The following is a 19,967-nucleotide window of genomic DNA, read 5'->3' as shown; positions in this document are numbered from 1 at the left end:
AGTAAATACCGCACTTGTGAATTTTGAAGCTTTTATGTGTCTTAAAAAAGGTGGTTGCTAACCAGTGGCTAAATGAGACTACAGAACGTCATTGTGTTGAACACAGCTTTACAGTCTTGTTGTGGGGGTGATGTTGAAGTCATGAGACTGTGGTGTGGTTCGTTTGTAGCCTAATGTTAGCATTTCACCACTGGTGATTGCATTAAGGCTTCAAAAATCATAAATAGTGTTCATTTGTAAAGACTATCGTGATGAACAAAACCTATCATCAGTATCAGTATCATAAATGTTGCCACAGAGCTTATTTTCTGCAACAATCCAGAATCCACTAGAAAACAAGGGAACCAGAGCGGCGCTAACTTCCACACTGGCCTACAGAAAAACATCATACCTGGAGCATTCTGTAGCAACAGCCTCGAAGCTCCTGTTGGCTCAAGTGAGGTGTCAATCAAAAGGTCACAATTCAGCTACCATTTTGACAGCGAGGACCATATTTACATACAACTGAAATAAATTATGGATAATATGTGGGGGATATGTTTGAAACAATACAGCGTTAGTTTGTGGATATACAGATGTAATAATGTGTTTGGAATAAAAATTTTACTGTATTTAGATCGTCTGGATCTTTGGGAGTGTATGAAGACTATAGGAGCAGCGTTTTTGTTGGCATAATATTGATCCATGCATTGCAATAACTCTTCACAGGTAAGTTATAACTGTTTATTTGTTTTTCGTCTGACGCAAGTGCTGAACACCAGCAAAGATGACCTACCACCAAAAGTAAAGAGAAAAAAAAACTGTCAGTAGATAGTATGACAAAAGCTCTTATTTTTCACTTATTTTTATTGTCTTATGTCGTGATAAGAGTGACAACACATGTTATAGAAGCTGTTGTGCACTGATGTAAATACAGGTCTGCCTTGAGATGCTGGCTCGCCCCTTGGTGTTCCAGGGGCACAAAAAGTTTGAAAACCACCGTCCATATATCATCAAATAAAATCTTAAGAGGGCCGGCGGGCATGCTGTCAGATTTCTAATCAAAACTACATACTTCTGCTCATCTACTCATGACTGCCTGAGGTCTGCTCTTTTGCAAGTTTGAAGTCTTTTAAGTCTCTTAGAGTCAGTTAATCTATGTGAATGACTCACTCATTTACACCAAAGGCAGGGCAACAGGCAATCACATAACAAGCTCTGCTCTGAAATTACATTTTTTTAATCATGAGCTGAGTCTCAAAAAATTAATTGTATAATGTCTGGTTTATTTTGAAACTTAGAACACTACACACTGCACAATGCCACAGATGTCACAAGTTTTGAGGGAGCGTACCATTGGCATGCTGACTGCAGATATGTCCATCATAGCTGTTGCCTGTTAAATGAATGTTAATTTCACTACCATAAGACATCTCAAATGTCGTTTCTGTGAATTTGGCAGTACATCCAAGCAGCCTACCTGTCAAGTTTTGGATTTGAAAATAAGGGAAATTTTCCGGCGCCTGCCGCGAGCCGTCCCACCACCCCAACCAAGCTCCAGTATCCCTTACATTTTAAGACAGGTGTACAGGAAATCTAAGATAACCACTTGTCAACCACTTACTAACTACAATTAGGTGATCAGAATCTGATAGGCCTACCTTTGCTGACATTGAAATGCTGTGAACATTCCTACATTATAATACAGCCTAAATGAAAACACAAAAGGGTATATGAAGCACATTTATTTATTTTACATATTTTCAGTTTATATACATGTCAACAAATTACATATTTACTGTTCATTTCACATTGCCTGTAGTTAAAAATTTACATTTTATTTTCGTTATACATTTTCTTTTAATTTCTCATGTTCACTCATGTGGCTCTCTGGCATTCACTAATGACTTATTATACAGATTTGTTGCAGACTTTGCATCCTTTAACACTTTTTTGGAAGGAGTGTATTTGTGGGCTGGGACAGAGTGGTTGATTTTACATGACAGACCCGCTGTCGACACTAACCTCGCGACAACTGCCACCCAGGCTACTGCAGGTGGCAGTTCTCGCGAGGCTAGTGACAGAGTTCAGTTTGGAGAGGCAAAGAAATGTTTTTTTTTTTTTTTTTTTTTTTTTAAATTGTATTATAATACGGGAGATTTACGGGAAAATACTAATACGGGAGGACAGCGGGAAAGAGGGGTAAATACGGTAGTTTCCCGGCCACAACAGGAGACTTGACAGCTATGCCAAGCAGCCAGGCTGGAGCCTATTCCAACTGACACTGGGTGAGAGGTGGGGTACACCCTGGACAGGTTGCCTGACAGACAAGCATTCACACTCATGCAGTCATGCAGTCTCCGCACAGAGGGGCTCCCACAACCCGGGTTTTGAACCAGAGACCCTCTTGCTCTGAGGCGACAATGCTTACCACTACACTGTGCCCTGGAGATAACCTATGGTGGTGAAATGAGTGTTCACTTCACGGGAAACAGCTCTGGTGGACATCTCTGCAGTCAGTATGCCAATGGTACGCTCCCTAAAAACTTGTGACATCTGTGGCATTGTGTTGTGTAATTAAACTGCACATTTTAAAGTGGCCTTTTATTGTTTATTGCAGACCTGCGTAGTTATGATGCTATTTAAGCAGCATGTTCAGATGTCACACCTGTCAGGTGGATGATTATTGTGAAAAGGAGCGGTGCTCACTAACACTGATTTCAACAAATAGGCCTATCTATTGAGTGTATGAAAAAAAATTCTAACATAAATCTGTGAAAAATGGGAGCAAAAACAAAAGTGTTGCGTTTCTTCTGGCTCATGGTGTGGATGTGTCTCTGTTTCACCACACACGGCGCTGGTCCTTTAACTCACCACCGGTCCTGCGCAGAGTTCAGCCCGCAGTGATGCCCCTGAACCGGTCACCAAACCGGAAACATCATTCCCCCCTCTCTCCGGTCATGCCCACCGTGTTGTAATATTTCAGCCTTTGGAGTTTGACCGCGCTGTCTGTCTATAAAGACACATTTTTGTAGCGTCTAAACACACTCGGTCCTTGATGAAGTAGTAGCGATATGAGTATGTTTGCTTCTCTGTGACACAGTAAGTTTCCATCAGAGGTTCACACAGGTTAGCTTGTTTAGCTAACGGCTAATAACGGTAGCTGTCATCAGACCAACGGTTGTTTCAGGCTGTGACTGAGAGCTGTCACAGAAACTCACTGCTGACTGTTACTCGGTGGTTTAGTGTCACTCAGCTGCTATTTACGAGTCGTGTGTCATAAATAGACTGTTATCTCACTAAAGCTTGGTCCAAGGTCAAATTGTTAAACAATTCATCGAAAAAAAAACCCTGTTAAATTTACCTTCATTCTGTTGCTTATCTATGCTTGATAAAGGTTAGCTAGGTTAGGACGCTGGTTTTATTTATTGACTCCTTTTTTCATTAGCTACACAGGTTATTTTTGTTAATAGGTTACTTTATTTTATCTTATTTTCCTGTTTTATATCAATAAACATAGTTGATGTACATATGAGTTAGTTACAGAATGGTGCATTTTCATTCACATTTTTACAAGAAAAGAGCTGCAAATCCTCATATCTGAGAAGTTGAAATCTGAGAATATTTGGTATATTAGCTTTACTAATTGATCGATTATCATTATATATATACAAGTGATTGTTTCCACTAGTTGTCAACTGATGACTCAGGTGAGCCTACTAAAGTATCTTCAGGTATTCAGTCAGTCTTTTTAAATTGTCAACATTTCTTTTCTGTGTAGCGCCTTGCAGAATGGAGAACTCAGAGACCAGTCCATCACCAGGGTCCCTGGCAGTGCCGGACAGAGGCATGGCTCGACCCTCAGCGCCCCTCAGTCAGCTGTCCGAGTCAGCCAGGCCCTCGAAGCACCGGGAGCACCCGTCCAAGTCACCAAGGAGACGGAGGAAGGGGACGAGGTCGCAGCGACGGGGGGATGGTCATGAACAGCTGCTCTGGGAGGTCGAGCGGCGGAGGTTGCCAGGCCAACATGAGCACTTGGAGCTCTCTGGGTCGGCGAGCGACACAGCAGAAAGCTCTCCTAAGAGGTTTGCACTGCAGGTTGCCAGCTGGTCCGCCATGCCACTGCCACACCTCTGTTGCCCCGGACATGAGGTGATAGTGTCTTGACCTGCCCTCCTCTTTCTCCCTCCTCACAGGAGAGCACACTTTCTACATGGACCGTATCCTGCCACTCACTTCGGACCCAAAGCCTGTATTCTTCCCAACCCAACTTCAGTCATGTAAGCATGAGGGGCGAACTTTGTGTGTACATGAGTGTGGTGTTTACACAGAAAAGCTTGTGTAACTGTGTGAGATAAGATAAAATGAGAATGCTGTGATTGGATGTTAGATGAAATGGGATGACTAACAGAACAGACCACAGATGCTTGCTGTCACCTGGTCTCAGTAGTGTTTCTTTGGACTCCATCCGAAAGACGAAATTATCTCCACAATGCCTGTGGTCCGCCACTCAAAGGAGGAGAGACACAAATGGTAAAAAGGAGAAAAAAGATAGTGTTTTTAAACTCTGATGTTTGGAGTTTGGACCTCACTCCTTCAGAGGTAACGTCAAAGTGTCATAACAGTTAATGAATGACTGCATCTGTTCTATATTTATCTTTTACTTGACTCAGAACATGAGGTAAGACTTGATATCATGGTGGTATTTGACTTAAATTGGAACTTGTCAAGATGCAGCCAGCTGAATTAAAATCACACGACGTGATTTTGTGACAGTCAGCTCTTTGGTCTGTTTCTACGTGTCTAACATAGGATTAAAAGGCACTGATAGTATGTGTAAAATATGTATGTTTGTTTACTCACCTGTGTGTTTGCCTTCGTGCCCCAGGCACATCCAGGATCCAGCCAGCCAGCGGCTCACCTGGAATAAACCACCTGTCAACGTGCTCGTCATCAGGAAGATTAGAGATGAGAGCCTCGTCGAGCCTTTCAAAGAGCTCTGCAGGTTTCTAGTGGAGGTAAAGGATAACTATACTACTATATACTATATGTTTGTTATCGTGTAAGTTTCATGAGATGAAAGTTTTATGATGTTATTGTGGTATCTGAAACAACACAGAGAACAGATTCGGATTCTTTCGGATTTTATTTTGAGACACTCTTGGTTTTGGTTTATTTCACACATCAATGACATGCTGTCAGCAACTTCAACAGAACAATAAACCCAATCTGTAATTATTTGATCATAAAAATTGGAGGTGTGTTCACATCATCAAACAAAATCAGACATTAAAACAGCACAAACGGGATCTTCAGAAGCCACAAGGAAGATTGTGGTGATGAAAAATAAATTCATTAACTTTTATCAAACATCTAGAGCAACATATTTGAAAAATTACTCTTTGAAAGAACTAGAGAAAAATAATATAAACTGTCCTCAATCTGATTATAAGCACACAGAGGGTGTGGAGTTGTGGTCTTAAAAAGTTTGAAAAAGCACTGATTTCAGTTTCCTGCAGCAAAAGATGGCATTGAAAATACAATTGACAAAAGTCCTAAATACTTTTCTGTTAGTTGAAATATGATTTTGCATCTGTGGGCTGACAGGACACATGATGAATTAAAAGTGAGAATGCTGTGAAAGTGGTTTATGTGTGCATCATATTCATAGCAAACACTGTCGCACTTCGTCTTGCTACAGTAGCAACAGGAAGCTCATCGTTTCATAACAGAGAAATGTCAGTTTTAACAAAAACATTCTAAAGCGTTTTAAACTGCTTAATACATCCATCCATATTCTGCTGCTGATCCACGTTGAAATCATGTTCATGTAAATTTTTGTTACTTACCGCTTGTAAGTACTTAAAAAAAATTCTATAAGAAAAATAATTCGAGGCTATATTGTTCAGAAAGTTTTTCCATCATACTTTCACACTTTGTCTGGTATCACCATGAAAAAGTTATTAAGTTATATTCTATATGCTATTAAGAGGATCCATAATTTAACTGAGCAACAAACAAACTTTTGGAGCTCAGTGCCAAGTTATATAAGAAAGTGCTGCAGCTTTACTGAGCTAAAATATCAAAGTCAAAGTCAGTATTACAGAAAGTCCCTTTGCTGCTCCTTTATAGTCGCATAGATAATTTACTGTGTGGAAGTGTTGGTAAATACATACACAACAAACACAAATCTAATCTTCATCCTTCAAAAAAGAGACATAGTAACTGTAAACAAACCACCTATCAAGAATCAACATGCGCAATTTTTTTTTTATCAAATTAGAAGCACTAAAGTTCAAAGATTTTATTGACTTCACAACGATTCAAATCATGTACAGAGCAAAAAAACAACAACAAAAGTTTACATGATTTGAGAGGAGAGGAATGTTTACGCTTTTAAGAAACAATTAGTGAGGAATAATGGTAAACATCATTGTATTACAATTAAAGGTGTTAATTTATGGAACAATTGGAAATTAAAACATGTAGAACATCTGATAAATTAAAAAAAAATCAAAACAACATATTAAAGAGATATGAGATGGTTGAACTCAAAAGGGAACGGGCACAATATATGATGATTGTTTTTGATTGTGTGCGTTTTTTTGTGTGTGTGTGTCTTTTATTCAGATTAATCTGTTCTTGTTTTGCCTTGAAAATGTTTAGATTTAGTTTGATTTGATTGAGGTGTGTATGGTGAACCTGGGGTAGAAAAGGAGAGTATTCATGTTTAGCATTAAGCTTTGATAAAATATAAAAACGAGGTAGGATTTGTTAAGTATTCACTTCCCCCTACTCCTTTTTGGACATGTAATACTTAAGTTGTTAACTCAATGTCTGCTGGGTATTCTGGTGTTGTTTTCTTACTTATAATTTTATTTTCTTTTATTAATTTTACATGCATAAAAGCAAAACTATAAAACTGGGTTTTAAGAAGTGGCCAATGTTTGAGAGTATTATGAGGTTGTGATTTAGTGATTAGATTTATCAGTTGGGATATCAGAATGTCAATTTCATTGATTTCAGTTACAGTTTGTCCTCTATCAGTAAACTAAACCCATGTTCCTTAAGAACGGAGTGCACTCCAAAACATTTGTGACACTGAAGAACAACAAGTCTAACAGAGAGAATCCAGGAAGCGACCCAGACATGTAGGTGAAAGTAACAGTCTGGTCTGACATAGTTAGGACACCTTTTGGCCACATGTTTCCAAAACAAGCTGTGCTTTGTGTAATAAGACTGTCAAACGAACCCATGTATTTACATTCCGTAAGAACACCGTCATATCACTCCCCACGTTTGGTGTGTGAACAGCCTCGTTTCTGAAAGAGTACTTTTGGCAGATGGGAGATGATGTGTGTGTTGTGGCTGCCGTCACTAAAGCATGTCTTTGTGTATCAGGAGAAACAGATGATGGTGTACGTGGAGCGCAGGGTCGCAGATGATGCTACACTGTCAAAGGACGAGACATTCGGCTCCATCCGCAATCAGCTCTGCACCTTCAGGGAGGGTGAGACTCCTCTACAATACAATAAAGACACACACATTAAAAGGATAGTTTGGAGTAGGGTTGTATAAGGTACTTATCTGTCGTCAGTGTTTTACCTACTGTATGTGTCAGTCACCACACCCCCAGTTTGGAGAAGCAGGCAGGGGTACCAGCACAGAAGCTAGGCAGTGTACTGCTGTGGACATGGGCAAAAACAAAATGTTTTTATCCATCTAATAAAAGTCCCACCTAAAACATTTTATCTGTTTAAGTGTATGTTACATTTAGAATATTTTCACTGCTTTACTTACAGTTAGGACAGCCCTCTTCAACAGGAAACTGAAGCTGTTATCTATGCTGTCTTCAAAGCTACCAGACTCTACTGACAAAAACAGTCATTTTACCTCTCAGAACACAGGAGCTGCTGGTCTACAGCTGGCTTGATCAGTTAGTTACAGTATCTCACATAAGTGAGTACACCCCTCCCATTTTTGCAAATATTTCATTATATCTTTTCATGGGACTGTAGGCAAGGGACAGTTGTCTTGGTGCTCTTCACCAAGGTGCCATACATGCTGAAAGAGCACCAAGACAACTGTCCCTTGCCTACAGTCAAGTATAGTGGTGGCAGCATCATGGTTTGGGGCTGCATGAGTGCTGCCGGCTCTGGGGAGCTCGGTTCATTTAGGGAAACGTGAATTCCAAGCAGAGCATGATCGCCCCTCTTCAGAAACTGGGCTGCAAGTTTTCATTATCAAGTTTTCCAACATGATAATGACCCAAAACACACCTAGTAGATGACAACTGCCTTGCTGAGGAAGCTGAAGGTGAAGGTGATGGACTGGCCAAGTATGTATCCAGCCCTAAACTCACCTGTGCACCTGTGGGGCATCCTCAAGCTGAAGGTGGAGGAGTGCAAGATGTCTTCACATCCATCTGCTCCATGATGTCATCATGGAGGAGTGGGAGAGGATTCCTGAAGCAAGCTGTGAGCTCGGGTGAATTCCATGCCCAAAAGGGTTAAGGCAGTGGTAGATAATAATGGTTGGCACACAAAATATTGATACTTTAGGCACAATTTGGACATGTTCACTGTGGGGTGTACTCACTTATGTTGCCAGCTGTTTAGATGTTGATGGCTGTGTTTTGATTAATTTTCAGAGGGAGGTAAATCTATACTACTATACAAGCTGTACACTGACTACTTTAAGTTATATCAAAGTGTCATTTCTATAATGTTGTCCCATGAAAAGATATAATGAAATATTTGCAAAAATGGGAGGGGTGTACTCACTTATGTGAGCTACTGTAGCTTGTGTTTTTATGTGATTTTGGTAAATCCGTACTAACTCTATAAACATGAAGATACACCACAACATAAACTAAAAAACCAAACGAGGCAGCTTTAGACGAGCAGCTGCCGTGTCCAGCAAGCTAAAAGTACTGTTTTTCTCAACGGGGTTTGGCAGGGGCTCGTGGACCGCAATGTACTGCCGGTAATACACTGACTAAGGATAAGTACCTTATACAACCCCACTTCAAAAAATCTAAACAAACCCTTTAAGGCTGAGCTAAAGGAACACATTTTCCAGTAATCATCATTTTCTAAAATACAAGTAGTTTCACTACGATGTAAAAAATGCCTTTAAATATAAAAGTTTTTTTTATGACAGTTTCATAAAAGTGAAAAAGATTCGGCTGTAAAATGCAAAAAAATTAAAGGTACTCATTCTAACGACTTTTTGTAAGCAGTATTATAATGTTGTGTTTAATGGTGGTTCTACTGTTGAGTAGCAATACAAGTAATTTATGAGCTTATAGTTTTAAACATAGAATCCTAATTTGCTGAATAGCCAGAAACTAATAAAAAATAAATTTAGTGTTGCCAAAAGTTTGTATCCCTCCCTGAGATTCAGGGGAGTATAACTAAGTCTTGCACAAAAAAAAAAAGATGTTCTGAAGAGGGTACCAGAACATCCTTTGTTGTTCATGAGCGCTTTGTTGATGTCTACTTCTGGAGCCAGAATTTAGTTTAGATCACATTACTCCTAAAGAAAATATTTGACTACAGTATTTTATTATCTTATGTTGTTGCTATTATTCTATTAGATTCAATATGAATTATAGCTGCTGCACAGCAATGGTCGGAGCCGGGTAATTGTAGGCAGTTCTGAGCAACAAGAGGCAGAATAGGAAGACAACAAAAAGTTGCCATAACAATGTAGATTTTGCATCAGTTGAGGCTTGAATTCACAACCTCTGACACCAAGGAGCATCTTCTATCTGACTGAGCTAATTAGCAAGTGACAACTCATCTGTGGCTTCACTAATTGACTAAGCCAGCCACCAGGATGACAGCAGCTGTCAAGGCAGATTTCAAACTGCTGTCATAAATTCAGTTATCAAGACAAAAATCTGAAAATACATAACTTGCATCTAGACAGTATGGAGATGTTGTTAACTTGTTTTTAACAATGATTGATTTACTCCATAAGTGAAGAACTGATGTGTAAAGATGCTCTATTCCCATTGACAGCGATGGTTCACATGAGGACAGAATTTAAAATGCTGTCAAAAATTCAGTTTTTGAGATAAAATTCTGGTATTTGCCAAACATCATCTACCATGACTCCAAAATTTTGTTGATTTTTTTTATGAACATTGAAAACCTATTTAGCAAGAATTTGCAAGTATATGTTCACAGTACTGTTTACAGTCAAACATCTTGATGCACTCTAGGCTCAGTTTTTGGTAAATCAAAAATCTGTGAGGACAGTTTGTGTAGGACAGTCTGAAAATGCTCTGTAGCAAGTTTGGTGTCAATTGAGCAAAAATTGTGGGAGGAGATATGTTTAAGAAGTTCGACAGTTTTTGAAAAAAAAAAAAACCCCAAAGTGATTGACTTCATAATTTGCAATAGGTTCAAATGTACGAAAGTTTTTTCAGTATCTGGGCTACATTTTCGTGAAAGTTGCGAAGGTGAAGCACATACGGTTGATTTGTGAATTTCAAAAGTTTTGAGCTTTAGTCGCTTGCTGTAGCGCCACCATCAGGACTATTGACTTGTGTTTGCAGCTGAGCAAATCTGGCACAGGACTGGACCTTTGTGCAAAGTTTGGTGATTTTTCGCACATGGGAAGTAGGATTTCCTTGGACGAAGAAGAAGAAGAGGAAGAAGAAGAAGAAAGAACGAGCAGGAAATCAAGAGGGTGCTGCCCGGCCCCTAATTACTGGCCCCATACTGTATGTTTGCCGACCTCTGAAACAAGAAATGTGTCACATTTTTCTTATATATTTGAATGAAAATATATCTTTCTTTTTTTAAAGATATTTTGGGGGAATTTTCAGCCTTTAATGGACAGGACAGACAAGTGTGAAGGGGGGAGAGAGAGAGAGAGAGAGAGGGAGTGACATGCAGCAAAGGGCCACAGGCTGGAGTCGAGCCCAGGCCGCTACGGCAACAGCCTTGTACATGGGGCGCCTGCTCTACCACTAAGCCACCGATGCCCCATGAAAATATATCTTATGTTGCATGTTGTAAAATGTTCTTGAAATGAAAAAGATATATTATTATATATAAGTACAGCTGTGTTTTTGACGGCCTGCAGGTTATGATGATATCTCTGACTGCATAGACCTGATCATCTGTCTGGGTGGAGATGGGACTCTGCTCTATGCCTCCTCTCTCTTCCAGGTAATCACTCTTTTATTGGTTCATCACTTCAGACATCTTAAACATTTTCTACTGCATAAAATAACTTAAAAAGGTAAACCTGGTTATGTTCCTTTAAATCCAATAAAAGAAAAACAATTTCTTATATCTTTTCCTTTGTAACCTTTGGGACTGATACTGTCAAATATACAAATCTGTGATTTTTTGATGTGCCGTCATTGTATTTCATCTGTACTTTACAAAGGTTCACTTCCTGTTTTTAACTGTTTTCTATTTTTAAATGACTTTTTAAATGACTTTATTGTAATCCTGTTTTGATCACTGCAAAAAAAAGTAAAAAAGATTTTTTAAGTCAGGAAATTCTATGAAACTAATTTGAATATTTGTCTTTGAAGTTGCCTCCTTATGTCACACAGTCAACAACATTTCAAGATCAGACACTGCAAAACTGCATTTTGTCTGTAATTCTAAAATTAGCCCCAGGTTTATGTTAAGAAGCTGGTATATAGGTATCATGATTATTTAGTTGTTTCATGAATGACATACATGACAGTTAGAAAATAAAGTATACAATATGAAATCTTCTTAATACCAAATATTTACAGATTGTGTCAGTATTGTGTACTACATGTAGTTTTTGGGTCATGATTTTTCTGTTCTGATAGAATCCGGCTGATTTTTATGTACGGACTATCCTTTTTTGCAGGGAAGCGTCCCTCCAGTCATGGCGTTTCACCTCGGCTCTCTTGGTTTCCTGACGCCCTTCAAATTTGAGTCATACAAGACTGAAGTGGCCAAAGTGTTTGAAGGTAGAGTGGAGCTTTAGATTAAATAGTGGTCAAATGTTAACTGTCGTAGTCACTCATATATGAATGTAAAAATAAATCATGCTCACTTCTTTTAGTTGTTCCAAGATACTGTGTATGTGAATGTTGTGTGTGCTTATGTTTGCACGTATGTGTGTTTTCAGGCAATGCAGCCATCACTCTGCGCAGTCGTCTAAAGGTGAAGGTGGTGAAGGACATGCTTCAGAGAACAGGCCAGCAACCGTACAGCCGAGAGCCTCAGCAGCAGCAGCAGCCGCAGCCGCCGCAGCAACAGGAACACAACGGACTCCTTCCTCACGGACACACCAACAGCGAGGCTGGCAAGGTCACCCTGCAGCTACAGGTGAGGACAAAGAGGCACAGGTATAATAGGTTAGAAGAGAGCTAAAACAAATATACAAAGCAGGGTAAAGATGCAGATTGCAACCCCCTTTTCACTGAAAGAACGTTTTCAGGGGCCCAGGAGCAAATTCACTGAGAGCATTTTGCTAAAAGGAAACTTAATAATATAGCTTACAGTAGCTTAAGCTCAGCAACAACTTACCTCAGACATGCTGCCAGATAGGGTCAATAAAATCTCAGTAGTTTTAGCAAATTAGCGTTGCTGCCACTATGAATAGTTTTGGTACCAAATTTTGGCAGGTGAGCATTTCTTATTTTCATGTTGTTTCATTCATGTCACGCTCCCAATGTGTAAAGGCCTTTAGCGACTAAATTCAGATGGTGTGCTGTTCCAGGTGCCAAATAAGTCCCTGCTGTGAAGCTGTAGTTTTGGATGTCCTAGAAACTACTGGGGTGGAGTTTCGAATCTGATTGGTCAAACACTCAGAACATTCAAACCCTCAGCTGCTACATATTATGTTCAGCTTTATTCACACAATAAGGAAGTACTGACTGAGACTAGAGTCAAAATAAGAACGACAATGCTGCTAAAGTTTAAAGACCTTGAAAACCAAGTTGTCACCTTTTCGACTATAAAGAAAATATGTAGAGGAAGTGTAACGAGCTGAGAGTGAAGCAAGCGGATGAATGAGACAAACAAACGTTAATGTGCATCTCAGCATGTCTTTGCGGCATTCATTCGTTAGATCCACACAAACATCACAGTCACACAACAGTAAATACAACCAACAGAACTCTGTGTTGTTTCCTCATGTGAAAGCTTTTTAATCAAACTCATTTGCTTAATCTTCATGGTTCCTCCGATGCAAGCAGGGATGTTTAAAGGGGACTTTTAGTTCTTAGTTTGGTCCTTGAGTTAGGCTCCATGTTGCCATAGTTCTTGGCTTTTAAAGGGCATGTGTGATTGCATTTTGTCCTCATAATTAATTCCTGATCGCACCCAAAAATGATGCTGTAAGCCCATGAAGATGATTGAAGCTTTGTATGTGTGTGTGTGGGTGTGTGTGTGTGTGTGTGTGTGGGCGTGTGTCTCCCTTACTTCCTTTTTTCACCCTGGGTGCGTTTGTGCTTTCGCACATGTGCACAGGCTCAGTGAGCGAGCCGGGTTGCCATGGTGACAGTCATAATAAAGCTGCTGGGCGCAGATATGGGAGAGAAAAAAGTAGGATGTTTATGAAGTTCTGTTGAGCCAGTTGCCATGGAGACCGTGGCGTCAACAGCGCAGTCAACGCCAAATGGATATTAAATGAGCTCTGACGCTCTCGGTCTGAGACACACTAACTAAACAACATGCCTCACTGCTGCAGTCACACAGACACACACACACACACACACACACATTTACTTAGGTCACTTTTGGGGAAATTACAAAGACATATATGTATTTTCTGGAGACTTCCCCACCTAACCAAAACCATAACCGTTACCTACCTAACCCTAACCTGACCTTGACTCTAACCACTAACCCAAAAATGAGCTTTTTCCAAATTGGGTGCACGGCTTTTGTCCTCAATTAGACTAGCTGTCCCCAATAGTCTGGAGTCTGGTGTGTGTCTCCCCCCCTTCACACACACACACTGCTGCAGTTTGTCATTTTCAGCGCGGCTCTCTCTCTTCTCTCCCGTCTCATCGATAAAAGACAGTGATGGATCGTTCTAGTCTCTGAGCCTGAGTTTGACCTCACATTACATCATGTCTGCAGCATCCAGCAGGATGTTTGCTCTGTGCTCAGCTGACGTCAGTACATCAGGCAGACATCACTGCAGTGCTCCGACTGAAGTGTGGAACATGATTTGTATGCTGCTTGTCTGCACACCAGCATTTTTTTCCCTGCTTGTAGTTTCCTCTTGTAATGTGGGAATGTAATGCACTGTAACTCTGTGTCTGCAGCTGGCTGATTTATTGCTTTTATTGACTGTAGAGATTACATTTCATATTTACTGTCTGTGAAAAGGAAATACATAATTAAGACTGCTCTATTGTAAAGAGCTACTACACATTGTACAGTATGAGCAGTGTGGTTATCTTGCCTTTATCATCTCTGCCAGAGAGGTTGTGTTTAGAGGAGTTTGCCTGTTTGTTCTCAAGATGTCTCAAAAATTACTTAACGGATATTAATGAAATTTTGGTGCAGACGTAGACCATGGGTCAAGGACACACTGATGGGTTTTGTTGTGGCTTTCAGTTAAGTCCCATCTCATTCCTACATGAGCAGAGATTTTCTCCACATACAATTTTTCAGTACTTCTCATATTTTTCATGTACTTTTGCCATATTTGATCAATGACATATTTGATTGACTCTGGAAAAGGTTTTTATTTTTTTTTTTTTAATATAACATCCCATTTTTCTGTTCACACAAATTTACACATATATATGTATATTGCACGTGAACATATGCATGTGGATACACATAAACCCATCAAACATGTATTGCATTTGGCCTATAGATGGCACCACAGTAACATGATTCATTTAAATGCTCATGAGTTTCCTTGTACAAAATCTTAATATTCCAAAAGAGGATTTAGGTTTTTGCAGAATCAACATGGATATGGTTTTGATACACATTCAGATTAAAAACTCCCAGAATGTCAAAAATGGAGCAGCCTCTGCGTGCCTTCTAATCTTAACTTTGGTCTGCGTGTGTGTGCGTGTGTGTGTGCAGGTACTGAATGAGGTTGTGGTGGACCGAGGCCCTTCCTCCTACCTGTCCAACGTGGACTTGTACCTCGATGGGCGGCTCATCACCTCAGTGCAGGGAGATGGTGAGAGCAATCATACACTTGTTTCTGTCATGTGATGTCACTCTTTTAGTCTTGACTTGTGGATACAATTAGTAGTACACAAGTAATCACAATTAACATGGTAAATAAAGGTGGGAAATGTCCTCACTGTCTCTCTGTCCTCCAGGTGTGATTGTATCCACACCTACAGGCAGCACAGCATACGCAGCCGCAGCAGGAGCCTCCATGATCCACCCCAACGTACCCGCCATCATGGTCACCCCCATCTGTCCACACTCACTCTCCTTCAGGCCTATCGTCGTCCCTGCTGGCGTGGAGCTCATGGTAAGAATGAAAGGGAAGGAGGATGGACCGAGCTTGGTGCAAACATAGTGTTTACGGAGAGTGTCACAGTAAGGCACCATTTTGTCCAAATGATACTCCCACACGTGACAATGGTGCTGTCTACACTTGGGCTAAACCCTCCTGTACTTGTGCAGTTGGGCTGAGATCTGGTGAGGCCATTTGGAACCATGTAGTGACCCCTAATGGTCTTCAGAGAAGCATCTGCTTCTGTTATGTTTCTCCACACAGTAACTCAGAGTTTTCCTGTAATTTATCGCCTATGTAACCACAGCCTATAAATATATTTATTTTTTGTAGACAAAGTCGTTTATGTGGAGTAGAGTAGGCACTTTGGTGGTCAAAAGTCACTGTGACCTCTGCCAGTGAACGCAGTAACTGGGGACCCCTCATTATCCACCCAGCTCCTAGACAACAATAACCCATGGATTATCAGATTATTACAAACATGGCATGAAACACTTTAACATTTTAAGGTAAGAAAGACAACAGATATTTTAAGATGGTTTACATATGACCCAGAATTCATACCTAGTAAACGAAAGATTTAAAGATTGGATCCCCAGTGGGCTAACAGCATACTGTACTCTCATTAAACAAGGTATCACAAGGAGGAATTTAGTTTGCAAAACGGGGACCTTGTTAGATACTTACAGATAACTGATTATATTGACAAAATATAAAGAAAAATATGGCCACAGAAAATGAACAAATCCAAATATTTAATAAAGCATAAGGAAAATACATTTAGAGTTAAACCAAGGTGGGAAAGTGAGGGTAATCTGACCATCGCACAACAGGAATGAGAATATAGATATTCAGACAACAATGGAAAACAACAAGCTCTTCATCCGGGAGGGAATTGAGTTGGAAGAATGTCATGAGTTACTTCTGTACTCCTGCCCAGAAAGATCTTTCTCAAAGTAGACGGACAAAGAAGAAAATCACTTTCATATCTTTTGGTGGTGCCCCTCTGTCACTCCTTTTTGGACTATTATTCATGGCATTCTTGAAACCGTTTCTCTAACCAAATTAACCCTTAACTTAGAACTGATGTACCCGATGAGACTATACCAAGTATTGATGAATGGATTGTCTTGGTATATCATATATATGTAATGGAGCAAATGACTTTTAGTTTGAGACCCAAAAGGGCATTTTTATTGAGAAGTGGACAAAATGGACCGCATGTATGCCTTGACTCAGCGCCCTTGTTAGCACTATTTATTTGTTGATGAAGTGATGACATTTTATATCCAAAAGATTAAGGGTCAGCTTCACTGTGACATCATAATGATCCGCAAAAACACTTCTCTGTCCATTATTCAACGTCATAAGACATTTGGTCGGACACTGAATTGGTGACACTAATCTTGGATGCCCATTTTGAGACCGTTCCGATATAGATCTTCCATGCAGCCGGGTTGAAGACGTGTGTGAAGCATCCATGTTTTAGAATATGTAGCTTCTGTGCAGCAACATCCATATTCAAAGCATTGTCTACTGCCATGGGTACATTAGAGTCTGGACAGACAGGGATTGAAACTGCAAACTGACTGGTTGGTGGAGGTATACAACTGTGAGGTGGTAAATCTGGTTTATCAGTAAACTAGTTGAAATCTTTGGACATTTTTTTTTGTTGTGGTATGAAGTGTCCATCAGTCCCTGTTAATGGGATCATACGTTTTTTTCTTTACAGTACATTGCTCTCACATTGATAGTCAGCACACATATTTACATAGCCACTTTATGGCAATGCTAGTGCCTTGGGGATTTCAGTGTGTGATGGGTTGGTGTGTTGGTGAGTCACTCCATGTGTATTGACACTGACAGACTGTCCTCTTCTTCAAACAGATCACTTTGTCCCCTGATGCCAGGAACACAGCCTGGGTGTCGTTTGATGGCAGGAAGAGGCAGGAGATCCAGCATGGGGACTGGTAAAGTTCACTTCCTGTCATTATCACTTGCCTTGTCGTCATACAGATTTATTGATCTTTTCTATTGGATTAATTTCTGCTTTTCTCTCCAACCAGCATCAAGATCACTACGTCTTGTTACCCAGTGCCCTCTATCTGCTGCCACGACCTGGTGTACGACTGGTTTGAAAGCCTGGCTCAATGTTTGCACTGGAACGTACGCAAGAGGCAGGCGCGACTGGCGGATGTCTCAGACTCATCGGACACAGAGAACTGAATTGGAGGGTGCTCTTTTTGATCTACGTTAAAGTGGATGCTCTCCACAGCAGCTGAGCGAGTGACGGTGACAGGGATCAGTTTTTCTGAGACCCTGCAAACATTTTCATTACAGAAACAGAACTATGAAAGTGAGAGCACGTGTCTGTGCAGCCAGATTAGTGTTACATCAGTCCAATGAATAGCATGTTTAATGAGCATACTGTGTTTACAGTATTTAATTCATTTGAGAAAGCATCTCACGACATTCCAGTTAAAAAGCAATCTGTAATTCTATCTGTAGTTGATTGGGAGAAAGCATGTTTCTCACCTAGGAAAAAACAACTGCAGTTACTGAAATGATCGCAGTTTATTAATATTATGAATTAATAATCTGTTGTTTAGGAGATGGCGTACTTAATCATCAATATGATGATACAGTGTGTAAGCTTTAGACGTTACTGGCACAAACTTTGTGGATTATAGGTAGAGAAACACTGATACAGTAAGAAACAATGACCTTAAATGTAAATTTGTACATATAGGATTCTGTGATAAATGTATTTAATGTCATATTTATGTGATATTTATATAGAAAAAACTTTGAATTTCTATTTCTGAGTCAGCCAAAGACTACTGTGTGTGATTGTTCTGTACAAACATATTGTACGATCCAAAGCCTACTTTGTGTACATCTTAACATTCGCTGTAGAGGAGTTTTTTCATCTATTTTTGTTTTGTCAATTGCTTTCTCAACTTTTCTGGCCAAGTTAAATTCTACACGTCAGATTGCATGTTGTAGAACATAACATGGTAGGTCTTGTTGTTTTCATGATCACTGAAGTCAACGTGAAAGGAAGTAGTGCTAAAATAAAGTTTCAACACTCACTGACTTTTTTTGTCTGATCTTTGTGTGAACCCAAACTCTCTAAATCATGAGTGACAATAAAAAAAGTATTGACTTTTCAGAAAATAAAATTTACAGGAGTGGATGAGTGGTGTAATGCCTGACTTGGGAAACATGTTTTCCAGTGACTGGCAATACTTATAAATCTTGAGTTTTAATAAAAACATTTCAAGATTGGTTCAGGACCTGTGGACGTCCTGGTGTCTAACTACAGACGAGTGTATAACCTGAAGCAAACTTTCCAGACAGTCTGACTGCAGGACGGAGCAGGTACAGGACTGCGTCTCACTAAGCAGGAAAAAGTGAATGAGTTTTTACTTTTCAAATCTTTCCTGTTATTACACAGTCAGTGAGATTATCAGGTACAAAGTACATTCAGTTGCCAGAATAATAGGTACAACTAACCAACCTGCTGTTAGCTTTTGTATGAGTAACATTTTAACCTTTTTATGTTTTTTAATGACATACTATACTGTGATATTTGGAATACAATTTTCATAACATTCTATACTAAGATATTTGTATGATCATTTTTTAAACCAGAAAGGTTCTGCCAATATGACTACCCTACGATGCTGAAAATTGGGCACCTCTGATCAACTCGCCAATCTGGCTCTGTGTGTCTAAATGCTAGCAAGCTGCCGGCAAAACGGCCCAACATTCGCTGAAAATCTGGCAGTGTAAAAGGGGCTTATGTGTAGCAGCAGGATAACTCAGTGGTTAAGGCTACTGACCTTAGTGCGAGAGACTGGGGTTCACATCCAATGCTGCCTCAGGAATATGCTACTGCAAGCAGTAGCCAGAACGCCAGGCCAAAGTGGGGATGTCATCATCATCATCATCATCATCATCCCCACATTATATACACGATTAATGCACAGAACACTTCACTTTTTCATGACATACTATACTATGACTTTCTGACATACTATACTAACACTCTACTACTTTTTTTTTGTGGGCATACTATACTATGACTTTTTTTGGGCGTACTATGCTATGACTTTTTTTTGACATACTATACCATGATTTTTTTGACATACTATACTATGACTTTTTTGGCATACTATATAAGGACTTTTTTGGCATACTATACCATGACTTTTTTGGACGTACTATGCTATGACTTTTTTTTATGACATACTATACTATGACTTTTTATTTGTTTTTACATATTATGCTATGGCTTTTTTTTATGACATACTATACCATGACTTTTTTTTGACATACTATACTATGACTTTTTTTGGCATACTATGATTTTTTTTTGACATATTATACTATGATTTTTTGACATACCATACTGACTTTTCTGACATACTATATACTGACTTTTTTTGATATTTATACTATGACTTTTTTTGACATAGTATACTAATACTATACTACTTTTTTGTGGGCATACTATACTAGGATTTTTTTTTTTTTTT

The 19,967-nt window shown here is 39.6% G+C and overlaps 1 protein-coding gene across 1 annotated transcript; it reads left to right on the top strand.

The window, feature by feature from the left end:
• The first annotated feature begins 2,909 nt into the window (after window positions 1–2,909).
• Window positions 2,910–18,523, top strand: nadkb (NAD kinase b). The gene is made up of 12 exons (XM_049598719.1): window positions 2,910–3,081; window positions 3,761–4,064; window positions 4,176–4,259; window positions 4,868–4,997; window positions 7,381–7,489; window positions 11,077–11,162; window positions 11,848–11,950; window positions 12,112–12,311; window positions 15,039–15,138; window positions 15,284–15,441; window positions 17,314–17,396; window positions 17,493–18,523. The coding sequence occupies exons 2-12, from the start codon at window positions 3,772–3,774 to the stop codon at window positions 17,650–17,652; spliced, it is 1,506 nt and encodes a 501-aa protein (XP_049454676.1). The 5' UTR covers window positions 2,910–3,081; window positions 3,761–3,771; the 3' UTR covers window positions 17,653–18,523.
• Window positions 18,524–19,967: the final 1,444 nt, after the last annotated feature.

This window comes from Epinephelus fuscoguttatus, linkage group LG15, assembly GCF_011397635.1.
Source record: "Epinephelus fuscoguttatus linkage group LG15, E.fuscoguttatus.final_Chr_v1".
NCBI classification, from domain to species: domain Eukaryota; kingdom Metazoa; phylum Chordata; class Actinopteri; order Perciformes; family Serranidae; genus Epinephelus; species Epinephelus fuscoguttatus.
This window is presented reverse-complemented; position numbering and strand designations above follow the sequence as displayed.